We start from the raw sequence: 14,784 nt of genomic DNA, 5'->3' as shown, positions 1-14,784 counted from the left end.
GTTGGGAAATTGATTACTTGGTATAAGATGGAAGGGATGGCTTTCATGGGATGTATCCACGATCGTCCTACTATGGCGTTGTACACAGTGGTCTGGTCCATGATGTGGAATGTCGTCTCCAGCATCACATCGCTGGCCAAGACGGGGAGTGTAATTTCTCCCAATGTCCGCTCAATTGCATTATTAAAACTGGTTAGCGTGATGCAGCGCGACACTATCTTTTCCTCGAGTCTCATCTGGGTGAGGACTCGGGGATGGATAATGCACGCTCCACTTCCATAGTACACCATGATACGTTTGCATTCGGTATCTAAAATGCGCAAAGTAATGACAAGTGTGTCATTATAAAGGAAAGTCAAACCGTCGGCATCTGACTCATCGAAGATGATACTTTCTTCGAGTCTGTCATACCATTCGCAGGTGATAGATTGTTTGAGCTTTTGAGTGGTGGTGAATTTGACGCCGTTGATGGAGGCGTCGTCGCTGCCGTCGATGATCATGCTGATAGTACGAGCTTGTGATGGTGGCTTCGGCGGACATTGGTGTTCACGTCCTCTGGCGAAGTTATTCCTCCCCTTGTTGCTCAGCAGCTCTTTGAGGTGTCCCTAACGCAACATGTTCACAACTTCTTGCCTAAGGGCAATGCAATATTTTGTTTTATGTCCGCATTCCTGGTGGAACTCGCAGAGGGCATCAGATTTTCTGGTGCTCGGATCGGACCTCATCTTTGGCGGCCACTTCATCTTCGTTCCGAGTTTCTCCAGAGCATAAACTATTTCTGTATGTGATACACAAAAATTGTGAGCAGATAATAAGGGGGCATACCTCTTTCGTTCTGGTAAGTTCTTGTCCTTGGCCTGGATGGACCTTCTTCATAGCGGAGGGAAGGTGGGACGGGGGCCCTGACGTATGGCTGGAGTCGTTCCCTGTTGGGTCGTGAGACCAGGTGATCCCTCTTGATGTTGTCTCTTCGCTCTTTTTTGGACTCGGCTTGTACTGAGATGAGTCGATGGGTTGGTCAATTGAGGTCGTCCTCATCTGCTCAGACTTCGGCACAGTAGGAATTATGGATCTCGTCCTAAGTGGTTGGAGGGTATTTCATCAATCGGCTCAGCAATTTTCTAGTTTCTCTCGAACCTTCTCTACTCAATCCGTTCTGAAAAGTCGTGACCGCCATCCCCTCAGACACGTTCGGCAGGGTCATCCTTACCCTGTTGAATTAGGCGATGAAGTCCCCCAGCCCCTCTCCCAAGTACTGCTTGATGGCGAATATGTCATTTACTCTTGTTTCGGCCTTCTTGGCTCCGACATGCGTCGTTACGAACTTATCGGCCATTTCCTCGAAAGTTTCTATAGAGCGGGCTGGTAGCTGTGAGTACCATGTTAATGCTCCTCCCGTAAGGGTTTCGCCAAACTTCTTCAGCAAAATAGAGGATACTTCTTCCTTGGGGAGGTCGTTTCCTTTCACGGCGGTGACATAATGCGTCACATGATCTTCGGGATCTGTCGTTCCATCGTATATCCTGAGGTAGGGCGGCATTTTGAAGTTCTTTGCCATGGCATGCAGGGCTGCTTCTTCACTGTACGAGCTGCTCTATGAACCTGTCGGCGTCCCTCTTTGGCAATAGCTTAGGAGCGAGCGGTATATTGTCGACTCGTTCTTGATGTTCTTTCATTTGATCCCTGGGTGCTTTGTTTTCATTCTCCATTTCTTCTATCCTCCTTAGAACAACAGTGAGGGTGTTGTCACTTACATCGCTAGTAACGTTGTGAATTATACCTAGTGTTGGAGCGACTAGTCGATAACCCTATTTGTCTGCTCGTTGTACTGTGTAGGTTCTTGCCATTTCTGTAGTCGTGCATGGAGTGGGCTTGTTGAGCACGCTCATTAGCATATCAGTTAGCCATGCTTCGAGGAGCTTTTTCACGGCTAGTGGCGTCTCTTCTTCTATGGACGTGGAGGCCCCTTTTCCATTTGGTTTTCCTATGCTACAATGGGTGGAGGCGACCTCTCGCTCCTGAGGGAGGAAGTGGGCGTCACGTCCTCGCCTAATGTCTCACAACTCTCGTTGATAGCGTTCATGAGGTTGCTAGGGAAGTCACCTGTTACTTTGGTCCTCTCTCCTTTGTTACCTACCATGTTTTTGTACGTGCAAAGAAAGAGAAAGATCTTGGAGTTTGTGAGGTTAGTGACTCACGTTAGCTGTAGATCTGAAGGAAACTAAAAAATTAACTAAGAAATCCCCACAGACGGCGCCAAACTGTTTGACAAAAAATTTAGATTTTGGCTCAATCAATTAGATTTATATAAAGAAGAGTTCATCTTAGTTAAAAATAATATCCAAAAGATAAAACTATTGGTGTCAAGACAAAATAACTAGTATACTCTGTCCAGAGGGCAGTGAATATGAGCAATGATAGCAATATTCAATGATCCAAAAAGATGGAATAAGGCATTAAATAGTAATAAATAACAATAAATGGCATTTAGATAAATAAAACGTATGAGTCACTCGAAAAGGGGCGAAATCAGTGGTTATTCTTTCTGACAGTGATGAATGATTGATAAGCTTTTGAACACTAGGATTGTTCTTGGATCCGGTGGACAAGCTAGACAAGAATCTTGGTAAAAAAAGTTATTTTTGTATCTATGCAATAAGATCAGACTCTCTCTATAAAGTCAATATGTTCTTTACAAATGAATATCTCGTGTCCCCTATCATTGTGTCTTTTTCTATTTATAGGGAACATGTTTCTAGAAACCTTAATAGTATAAGTGCAGAGAATATCCACTAGAATATTCTCTTTAATGTCCTATATGGGAACTAGTTGTTATAACTTTGTCAGGATGTTCGACCTCGACCTCGACCTCGATCTTTGATGACTCCTCGATCATAATCCTTGCTGACTTTTCAACTGCAACCTTCATTGTTTCTAGAGCCACTTCAGTCCTGGGAAGACCTCTATCAGAGTTGCATTGATGACGCCTGGCGACCTGTGAATGCCTTATTGATGAGCACAACAACAACAATAATATACCCAGTATTATCATACACTGTGGGGTCTGGGGAGGGTAGTGTATACACAGATCTTACCCCTACCTTGTGAGGATAGAAAAGTTGTTTCCAATAGACCCTCGGCTCAGGAAAGTATAAGCACCACATTAGTGAAAATATAGATAAGGGACAGCACCAAAAGCCATATAAAAACAGAATAAAGACAACAAGATAGTAAGGTGATCATAGATAATTTTAACAACAAGAGATAATTTTTGACCTATACAACCAAATCATATATATATATTAACGTGTCTCGCACAATCATTTCAAATAGTAACACTCGTCCTTAAAATAAGTATATATTTATAAGTGAGATAAAATAAGTCTCAACCTAAAAGCAATAACATATACTAGGGGCAGAGCTAGAGATCAAAGTACGAGTTCAGCCTAACTCAGTAACTTTAGTCCAAACTTTGTATTTGTCTTAAGAAATCCATTTAATATGTACAAATTATTAATTCAGAACTCAATAAATTGAAAGGGCTAAAATTCTAACTTATAAGCTTTATATTCTGACTTTGCCTCTGCATACACTCCATGTCTCCCTCCTTTACATCAGCACCATCTTCGTTCCTACATATAGAAGTCTCATCCACTTTCAACTTAATGTTGTTTGTAAATTTGATCTGGAAAAAAGAAAGTTAAGGTAATTAATTGCTCGCCTTGTTTCCATTTATATGGCGTAGTTTGACCATGCACAGAATTTAAGAAAAAAAAAATACCTTGAGTGCGCATGGAATTTAATAAAGGAATGAAGTTTTTTTTTATAAGGAAAAAACAGAAAAAGACTCTTGAAAACTGTGGTCTTAAATATGCTACAGTAATATTTGTATGGCTATAAAAAATTTAAAACTTATGGTCTAAAACATGCCATAATATTTGCGTGGCTATAAAAGTTTGTTATTAATGGTAAACGAGAAGTTTAAACTGTTTCCCGATTTAGAAAAGTGACATTCTATTTTAACGGTCTATTAAGGAGATTCTTTTTGGAACGGAGAAAGTATTATGTGAAATAACATAATTCATCAAAGCACGAATAATAATGTAATGTGGAAAAACATAGTCTTTCAAACTGCATAATTTATCATCACCTTTCTACAAACTAGCATCCAAGTCTATCAATATCAGGCGATTTAACACAACTAACCTTAGCTCGATCAATCCCGCATACAAGAAGAGACGTCTCTTCAAACATATCAATTTTCTTGTTGCTGAAGTCTTCATGAGTAATATGATCAGTTTCAAATTCAAGAAGACTGAAAAATGGATACATTTAGGCACATGCAATTGTGGAAATCAATCCAATACATAAGTAGAATAACTCTTTGCCTCGCTTGTTTCATTAGAATTGCATTATGAGGCATAACGGCTCTATGCACTTAATAATTCACCTTGTTGCCATTGACTCAGTCAAGAGCAATAACAACGATAATGAGGACAGAAGACGAGACAGCTAGGCGGAGAAATTACAAGACAGGTAAATGTTTGCAAACCTGTTGAATAACCTCCAATGCAAGAGCAATTGGTTCTGATAGTATCCGTCTAAGTCCACAGCACAAACAGCATTCCAGCTACATCTTTTAGCTGCATTAGTAACGACATTAACATAGGGGAAAAGAAAAGGCTAACAAAAAACCAAGGTAAACAATACCTTCTGATATCGAACTTTTCTTTCGGTCTTCAGTATGGCTGGTTTTGCTGATGTTAGTGGACTGTCTCGGGCTTGTTTAATGCAATTGGATGCACATCACTCCCAGTTTTTCCAAAAACCAACCCTTAGCACACCGCACAAAGAATACAGCTAATTTACACGATCCAAAACCTTTTGGATCCGCTCAGACTGCAGGCAGAAAAATTACTTATCAGTTAATCTGCTAAAATGAATATACTCAACGACTAATCAAAAGTTCAACATCTATGATGATTAAAAGTGATAGGTTGTTTCATGTTAAACACATGTCAATCCATGCAAACCTTCTCCTTTTGCGGAGCACAAAGATGAGAATGGTATTCGGAGAGCTTTCTCGGTTACAGGTCTTGATCTTTCAGATTCAAAGACCTCACAACATTGATGATATTAGAATACCCAGAAACCTCACTAGTTATCTCGACAGTTGTTTCTTTATATCTGCAAACTGCTTAACTCCTTCATGTTTATTAACTCTTAAATTATCTTCAAGTGGTGTAATTAATGTCAGTTGCTCTTCTTTAAATTATATCTATTGAGTTGAGAAAGCATGGTTCTGAAGGACTGTTAAACTGCAACAAAAAAATTTAGTGTGCGCAAATAGATAGCAGACTGGATTTGGCACCACATGCAATCATTTTAGGAAACGTAAGCATCAGATTAAAGCATCAGAAGAAAAATGCATACAGGGTCTAAAGCAGCATGGAATCAAACAATTGTGTGTTCAAGCATACACTAGCGCACCAGCGTATCTCAGTTCCAAGAATTCAACTAATTAACCATCATGCTCAATAGGAAATCAGCTGAACTAACAATCTCAGGTAAACACAGCATATGTTCTCACATTGACGAATACGATGAGCAGGTCATTTGAATGATAATAAAAGAAAAAGCTAAGGGCCTGGAATCAAAACACAGATGAGAGAAAGATGTCCGATAAAGCAGATTTTCTGAAATCTTTCTGGTGATTTACATACTTTAAAGTTAAGGTTAATATTTTTATGTGGATAGTGAAGAACGTAAAGAAAAGTTGCTACAATTTGCATCAGCAATAAGCTTATTGGACATATCCACTACTATTAGACAGTAAAAAGTGTTGATAAGTCTATCCTGTGGTTCCCAGTAAGAAATCTTTGATGAAAAAAACAAACGTAGCAGATACAGAGTCCTAAACTCGACGGCCTACTAACCCTCTACCCTAATCTTCGACCTCCATATCTTCCTATCCAGGGTCATATTCCGGTAAGCTGGAGATATGTCATGTCCTGTCTAATCACTTCTCCCCAATACTTCTTTCCAAAAAAACTCCTTTCATTCACCAACACCTGATAGAGCTAATATGGAACATATATCAGTGTAATCTTCAATTCACTAACACCTGATAGAGCTAATATGGAACATATATCAGTGTAATCTTCAATCAGATATTACCTTACATTTTCTCAAAGTTTATTTGGTCCAAAAAAAATAGCTTTTCATGATTACATCAGCAATAATCGAGAAAAGGGTGGATTGTTCATACCGGACTCAATGGAGTCAGTTATAGCATCCTGCTTCTAGTTAGAAAAGAACATGGCATTCTTCATGAATATAGCTGATACTATGGCATCTTGTTCCCACTCAAAAGCTGTATGGATACACATCATTAGTCAACATTGTACAAGCCTTTTCATACTTCATTTTGAATCTTATATGGAATTATAGCTCCTCCAAAACTCAAAAGAGTAAACTCCATTCGATCCTTTTTTTCTTAACTGCTGCATCTTCATTGCTAATTCATGGAAGACACACAAACTTCAGCCACTAAAATACCATTCTCTTCTCCTCCAATGATGGTTATCAGAAACAATACCGTGCAGCAATCAGAAAGCTTCCGTAGCTCTCCTTTACACGCTCAGATAACAGTTGCTGTCAACACTCTCATAATTCATGAACAAACCTTCCACCATCCACTGGCAAGCAATGAAGCGTCTCCTCGAACATCTCAAGCACACAATGCTTCACAGCATGCTTCTTCATCGTAATTCTCCTAATACACATCATGTATACCCTGATGCAGATAGGGCAGGCGATATTACTGATCGATCCAGTGCGATCATCCACTGAGGCTGAATTATCGTGCTGTTGTTGGCGCGGTAGCAGAATCCAATTGGATTCAAGATCTCCTATCTGAATTTCGTGTGACCCTCTTGACACCTCCTACAGTCTACTGTGACAACATAGGAAACAGTCTTTCACAGCCACATGAAGCATATTGCCATTGATTTTGATTTTACACGTAAACAAGGGCAAAAACATTGCCTTCATGTCATGCATGTCTACACCGCAGACCAGATAGCAAATGTTCTCACCGAGTTTTGCCCAAGACTCATTACCAGCGACAACTTACCAAGTTAGGTGTTGTTGAGACACCCCCTACTTGCGGGCATAATAGAGCTAAGGAACATATATTAGTGTAATCTTCAATCAGATATGCCTTACCTTTCTCATAATATTTTTCATGAATATAGCTGATACAATGGCAATCTTGTTCCCACTCAAAAGCTGTATACGTACATATGTAAGTAGCCAACATCGAATACAAGACTTTTCATACTTCATTCTGAATCTTATTAACAGCACCCTTCTTCTCCCACTCCCTCCTCTTGACTGAACCTCTCTGTTATGCAAAGTTCAAAATATTACCCATGAGCAGCTAAAAGTAAGGAAGTTGCAAGCAGCAAAAAACATATGCATTGGCATTCTTTAGGATGACTCTCATTCAGGAGCACCAGAGGAATGGCTTTAAAAGCTCCAAGCATTTCAAAAGGTAAGCAAGAAACAGATGATGGCCAAGTACAAAGCTACAAGAAGAACAAATCATTGACACTTTCTATAGGTGGACTGATAAATTGATCACTTCTTTACAGGCCAGCTACAGGAAGTGGTCGATGGAAGCATAGTCATACAAATACTCAAGAAATAAGCTCATAGCAACAAAAGCAGCCAACATCAACTATCAATATCCATATCAAACACACTAATTTGTTTGCATCGACAAACATCCTTTTACCCAGCACCATCATATATTAAAGGAAGAAGTAGAAACTGAGCAATCAAAGCCATGAATGAAGAATACTTTTCCGCTGCTTCCAACTACGCCAGAAAAATGACACTAACACAGAAAGTGCAAAGAGGACTAATGTTATTCTTAAAGCATTGTGTTATTACAGGAAAAGTATGACTGACATAATCAATACACTGCAAAATTAACACAGAAATCCTTCAGTTTAAATTCTTAACAATTGAATGTTGGCAGGGTCCCACATAATTAAAGAGGAGAAAATCTTATTCGTAAGGAGGAGAAACAACATGTTCTACCGGCCAGTTATCCGTTCCACTGCATGCTGCTGGCTCCTGAGCAACAACCGGTGCATCTCCAAATAGCCTATTAAGTGGGGACCTGGAATTGCTCCATATTTGTCCCTTAACTAAGCACCAATTGCCTCAATATATCGAACATTGCATGCTCAAGCTCCACCAGACACAACTTATTATGCACATTTGTGCCTACATCTTCTGTATCTTCGTCATCCTAGTCTCGAGACGATCCAAACGCTAAGGTGTAGTCGGCAAGGTGGTGTTGGATGTGGTTACGATGGTGTTGTTGTTATTGCTGCTCCCATTGATTGTCTCCCTCTTGCCTTCTGAAGGTGTCTATTATAATCTTTTGAATCAAGAAGTCCTCAGATGGACGGGCTTTGAAGAAGAAATAAAATGGCACACACACAATAAGCATGGAAATATGTATCAGGCTTAAACCCATCCCGCTGAAACATTAATGCAAGAGTTGTTCGAAGATGGGTTTTAAGGGGAAAAATGAACAGAGAATCAATGGAACAATAGTGATCAGACAGTTACTGGATTTGAGCTCAATACAATGGAGTACAAATACGACCTGCTATGTTGCAGGGCAATAATTGGTTTATAACTTAAGACTAATTTACAATATATGACATTCTTTCGGCACTATAATGGGCTACATTAAGAAAGTAAAGAAGCTGATTTTTTGTTCCATTTATGGCCTTCGGTGAACAAATCTGATTACTTTATGCCTTCTTTTATTATTTCTTTATTTTGGGCCTCCTTTAAGTCTTTGATTCAATTTCACTCTGTTCTTCCTCTTTCTCTTATTCTCTATCATTGAAGGACACTAAGGCAACAATTACATACTGATAAGCAATTTTGTATTGTATGACTATTGTGCAAAACAAGTCTAACATTTTACTTCAGAACTAAAATTTATATGAGATATTGTCTTTGCCTGCATTTGTTATACCATTCTCTGTAGTCAAAAGTAAGCAGACATGATGAACTTTTCAATGTCCAATTTTTCAAAGTAGCCTCACCGAAGGCATCATGATGAAAATAACTAATTGGAGAACTATAAGAAATTTCACCAAAAAAAGCCGAAACTAACATAGAGAAGAAGATAGCAGGGCTACTCATTTACTAATAGGCACATATATCATGTGTCAGTATCCAACTGACTGAGACCAACAATTGTAAGAAGCTTGCATATTACTACTATCTACCTTCTACAAAGTCCTAAAACTGTATACTACCCAAAAATCTTCTTGCTATTTAGAAATTTACAAACTATAAGCTAGGAAAAACATAGTTATGTTTCATTGTAATCCTCAGTTGAACAAATACTGAGATCGTCCAGACCACTAAACTCACCTAAAAGAGATCCATAGTTATCAATGATCGGTAAGCCTAGTTGGAGTGAAAATTTGACTGCCCTATCACCTGGAAGTTGGACCCATCGGCCCATCCACAAATCTTCATCCTCTTGACCTGCTTGCTTCTCACCTGCACTAGAATCAGTTGGATTGCTTTGCAGCTCGACATTCTTTGAGCTCTGAAATTCGAATTTCTTTGACTGCTCAACATGGAAAGCTTCTTCAGTAGGGCTTACAGACCCCAACGACATTTTTGTCATACTAATGCGATTTGTAATTTCATAAGTATATTTTCCTGATTTTCTCTTTTGAACCCCCATGGAGTGGCTTATTTCGTGAAAATCAATCCCCTGGTCACTTCCTCCATCAGATAAATTTGATATTGGAACATCAATTTCTAAGGATGAGGCTCCACCAGCTGATTCGAACTGAAATTCTTCATGATTTACAGTTTCATGTCCTAGCTTGACATTGACTAATTTCCTTTTCCCATCCTGAATCTCCCTTGCACGAGATATTTGCTTATTGCACTGCTGCTTCACCTTGAGTAGTTTCTGAAACTCGAGCTTCTTAGATTGATAAGCCTGGGAAGCCTCTTCAGCAGTACCGTAAGTCCCTAACCAAATTCTTTTCTTACTAATGGGGTTTCTAATCTCGGAAGCATAATTCCCAGAATTTCTCTTGCGAACCCCAATGAAGTGTGATGTTTCGGGAGAATTGCTTCTTCCACTTCTACTTAAACCAACAGTATTTAAGGACTGATCATTAGCCAGAGGAGATAATGCTCCCCTAAATGATTCCGGTTCAACACCATACCTCCCATTCTTTTGCCTTCGGACTCCAAGTAAGCTTCTCTTGGCTTTAGGATTGCTTGTTACAGTATTACACTCATCGGATGATTCAGGCTGAAGTTGTTCATAACTCTTTGGTTTGTTCCCTTGTTTACTCTGGATTAATTTCTCGAACTCACACTTCTTGGAGAAATAAGCTTGTGAAGCTTCTTCAACAGTGTCAAAAGTGCCGATCCATACCTTCTTATGCCTGATTGGATCTGTAATCACAGCGCCATACCTCCCATTCTTTTGCCTTCGGACTCCAATTATGCTTCTCCTGGCATTAGGATTGTCTCCTGGAGTATCACACCCATCAGACAATTTTGCACCTTGAACGTTATCCATTGAACACGTGGTCTCTCTAGAAGATTTTTCATGAATTACGGGTCCTTTCCCTTGCTTGACCTTTACTAATTTCTCTGTTTCTTGCATGTTCGAGCAAAAGCCTTTGGCGGGCTCTTCAACAGATTCAAGTGCATCCAATCTTTTCTTTTTGTTATATCTTCCCATATTTTGCCATTCAACTCCAAGTAAGGGTCTTTTTACAAAGGAAGTGCTTCTTTCATTACTAATCCCATCAGTTTGATTCAAACTCTGATTACCAGTCACTGCAGGTGTGGCTACAGCAGATGATTCAAGCTCAGATTCTTCACATGTTATCGATATGCTCCCTTCTTTAATCATTACTAGTTTCTCTACCTTGCCCTTCTTAGAGAAATCAACCTTGGAAGCATCTTCAGCAGTATCAAAGTTTCCCAAAAAAACATCCTTTTTCTTAATAGGGTCTCTCAGCAAAGTACGACACCTTCCTGATTTTAGCCTTTGGACTTTGCTTAAGTGTCTTTTGCCATTAACCTCGGCTAGTCGTGCAAATTCACATTGCTTCACCAAATAAGCCTTGGAAGCCTCTTGAGCAGTATCAAAGGTGGCCAACCATACTTTCTTATGCCTAATTGGGTCCGTAATCACAGCACCATACCTCCCATTTTTCTGCTTGCGGACTCCAAGTAAGCTTCTCCTGGCTTTACGATCACTTGCTACCATATCACAATGATCAGATGATTTTGTGCTATGGACATTAGCCATTAAACATGAGGTTTCTTTAGAAGATTCTACATGAATTAAGGATTCTTTCCCTTGCTTGATCATACCTAATTCCTCATATTCGTGCGTGTTAGAGTTAAAGCCTTTGAATGCCTCTTTAACAAATTCAAGAGTACCCCAAGAATGCTTGCATTTTTTTCTCAATCTGGCAGAACGATATCTCCCCATGTTTTGCCATTCAACTCCAAGTAAGGGTCTTTTCTCATGCATGAGTTGGGGAGAAGCAGGGGATTGACTACAATCTTGATGTCTAGTTGTGCAGCAAATTCACAATGTTTGACCAAATAAGCCTCCTGAGCAATGCTAAAGGTACTCAACCAAACACGTTTTTCCTTAATTGGGTCTCTAATTACAGCAGCCTACTTACCACAATATCTCTTCCCAATTCGTTTCATCAAGCAAACTCAAAACTATACTTTCCATGCGATTAGGTTGGAAAAGATTGGAGTTTACCTTATCAAAAAAAAATCTTCAGAGACGCCAAGCTCAAACTGACGATTTCCTTTGATTGACTTTCACTGGAAGATGAAACAGCTGCATCCGATTCGGAGATTACAACTTGGGTTTTTGCTGGCTTCTTCTTATTTTACCTCTGCAATTCAGTTTCCATGGAACGACAATGTACACGGACTATGTCTATGCATTGATGAATCGAGGGATGCCTAGGTGAGATGAAAGAAGAAAACAGGGTTTGTTGGAATACGGAGAGGAAATGATCAAAATGGTCCTTAATGTGTTGGGGATGCTTTATTTTGGTCCTTGATATATCTCCTTTAACAAATATAGTCCTTAATGTATGTAAAAAGGTGACATATTTGATCTAAAACCCTAAATCTAACATAATTTCCAATAAAAGCTGTTTAGTTTAACATTTCACGTGTGTTCGGAAAAGAAGAATTAACCCAAACCCACGCATATCTTCCTCTCGTCACCGTAGATGTCTTCAGGTGCTCTCTTTTCCCACTCAATCCTCACACGCACACTTCCGTTCTTCTCTGTCTACTCTGTGTTTCTCACTTTTAACTTGCTTTTTAATCAAATTGTAATTTTTTAATACAATATCAATCTCAAGTTTCCTCCTTCTATACGAAGTCATATCCAATCCTCTTTGTGCTCTTTTACTGTTTCTTTCTATTCTTTCACCGTTTCTTTCTTTGAGTACAACATAGATTAATTTGCAGATGTGTTTTTCACCATTGTACACTTGCAAACAAGAAAAAGAAATTGTCTTTTCTCACAGAACTAAGAATTATAACAAAAGCTAAATATGGGTCTTCTTGACTGGTTCTAACTCCTTTTCTTTCTTCCTTTCTCTCTTCAGCTGAAGGAATTTCTGGTTTGCTCAGATTACGTTCAAATTAAATCTCCACTCTTATCAGAGCTTTTTGTCAGTTTTTGTGAATGAAATTGTGTTAGATGCAACAACCTCCATTTTTAGTCCCTTTTATGAATGATTATCTCTTTTAATTTAGAATATTGGTGAAATCTGCATATGATAAATCTAAAGCGTCTGAAACGGCCCAAAGAGACAGTGACAAAAGTACGATAGTTGCTCTTTTTATCTTCCTTGCTGGCTGAAACTAAGAGAAGAGAAAAAAATTAAGAAAAGAGAGAAGTTGTTCCTCATTAGACTTTTTTTAAGAGAGATGAGAAAATATTCCATGTGATTTTGAGAGAAAGAGAAAAGAGTTTTAAGAAGGCTTTTTAATGGGGAGAAAACTTTTTCAGGTTCTTACCAAACTCACGTGAGTTGCACATGAGTCAACTGTTAAACTTAACAGCCATTTACTGGAAAATCTGTTAGATTCAGGGCTTCAGACCAAATGTATCACCCTGTTATATAAACCAAAATAAAGCAACCCCAATATATTAAGGACCATTATGATCATTTCCTCGAATATGGAATAGCATAATTTAATATTTACCCAATTATCTTAACCAAAATAGAATTTTTTTATTTTTTTTTTATTTTTTATATTTATGATATTCAGTATTTAGAAAAAGAATATCAAAATACCAGCCCAAAATACATACTCACATACATGATATACATATATGAGATTATCTATCTATATCTATATTATTATAAAAGTGGAATCCCAAAAGTTAAAAGTTAAATTACTAAAATATCCTTCTAAATAACATATTTAGGTATTGAATAATAATATTTAAATATCATTTAAATAAAAGAATAAAAATCTAATTTGAAGTGACTCCTCTAAAAGTTGTGTTCTTTCAAAGGGTGACTACAAGTATTGCACCCCTTCTTTTGTAACTAACCTTTCATAAATTATCCCTTGGTACGCTTCTTGTAAAATTTAAAGGAATGAAATCTAGAGTATATTTTTTGGCTTCCTTACCTGACTCCAAATAATTAATTGGTGGCATTGGTATTGCAAATCTTCAATAATGCTTCCTGATAAAACATTTTGGTAGTCTTTGTTTAGTTACTACCTTTCCAAATGACTTCAATAACTAGCGTTGAAGAGAAGTGATGGCTAATTTGCTACTCCTTTCAACATTTTCTTGCACTATTTTAAATTTGTATTATTTGTGGTCCATTTTAACCCAAGAATAATCTTCTTTTCCTTTTCTCATCACTAGCACGAGAGGGCGATGATTGAAACTAATGGCATATGTTAAAAAATAATCGGTACGGATTCCTTGAAATAATTTTGGAGTATAAAGGAATTCTCTAAATATTCTATAATATACTTCTTGGGTTATTAATTTGGCTTTAAAAAGAAAGGCAAATCTATTTAAATATTTTGATTCCAACAATCAACCTGATTTACAAAAACAATTAATTATTTTCATAATCATGCTCATACTGCCACATGATTTTTTTACATAATCGCGTTTAATTTTTTTTTTTACTACACTGTCAATTCTTATAGTGAGTATGAATGAAACACTATTTATTTTCTTTTATTCAGCCTTGTCGTGACTTTCTTATTTTATCTTCGGCACATATATTATCTATATGTTGTGGCTTATTGATTTGTTGGATTATTTTGGCATTGTATGTGGTTAAAAAAGATACAAGTGTAAATTTTTTTATTTTTTTTTTGCATGTCTGTAATTAATTTTGTTTATGAGCATTGGCTACTTTTTATGTGTGTTAAATGAAAGTAACTTACATTATTTGGTATCCGCGGAAGTATAATTTTGGTTTTTCCCTTGCATATGCTTATTTAGTTAGTATCCATAAATTACATCCACATTAGTTTCTTGTTTAATAAATTTATTTTCTTGGTCTATTTTGAAGATTAAAAAAAAATTGTATGATCTTTGTATGATTATTTTCATGCATTTCTTCACGTGAAGGAAAAAGATATCAAAATAATCATTAGTATTAAATATGTAAAGGAATGCAA

General features: G+C 37.7%; 1 protein-coding gene across 9 annotated transcripts; it reads right to left on the bottom strand.

Annotated features, from left to right (window-relative positions):
• Window positions 1–2,556: 2,556 nt before the first annotated feature.
• LOC104095337 (uncharacterized) lies at window positions 2,557–13,054 on the bottom strand. Of its 9 annotated transcripts, none has more exons than XM_070196219.1 (6): window positions 9,469–13,054; window positions 6,269–7,405; window positions 4,711–4,899; window positions 4,553–4,643; window positions 4,207–4,315; window positions 2,562–3,685 (listed from the first exon to the last, which is right to left on the bottom strand). In XM_070196219.1, the coding sequence occupies exons 1-2, from the start codon at window positions 11,615–11,617 to the stop codon at window positions 7,359–7,361; spliced, it is 2,196 nt and encodes a 731-aa protein (XP_070052320.1). In that variant the 5' UTR covers window positions 11,618–13,054; the 3' UTR covers window positions 2,562–3,685; window positions 4,207–4,315; window positions 4,553–4,643; window positions 4,711–4,899; window positions 6,269–7,358. The 9 variants fall into 9 exon arrangements, with proteins under 9 accessions (XP_070052321.1, XP_070052320.1, XP_070052322.1 ...); XM_070196221.1 differs by having other exon boundaries at window positions 4,207–4,277; XM_070196223.1 differs by having other exon boundaries at window positions 2,571–2,995.
• Window positions 13,055–14,784: the final 1,730 nt, after the last annotated feature.

Source organism: Nicotiana tomentosiformis, chromosome 2, assembly GCF_000390325.3.
Source record: "Nicotiana tomentosiformis chromosome 2, ASM39032v3, whole genome shotgun sequence".
Classification (NCBI taxonomy): domain Eukaryota; kingdom Viridiplantae; phylum Streptophyta; class Magnoliopsida; order Solanales; family Solanaceae; genus Nicotiana; species Nicotiana tomentosiformis.
This window is presented reverse-complemented; position numbering and strand designations above follow the sequence as displayed.

Bases quoted from the DNA above. Each gene is read 5' to 3' on its own strand.
- LOC104095337 (XM_070196220.1), bottom strand. From the start codon at position 11,617: ATGCATGAGAAAAGACCCTTACTTGGAGTTGAATGGCAAAACATGGGG. The intron at 7,406-9,468 runs GTGAGTTTAGTG...TTTGCATAACAG, and splicing joins TAACTATGGATCTCTTTTAG to AGAGGTTCAGTCAAGAGGAG.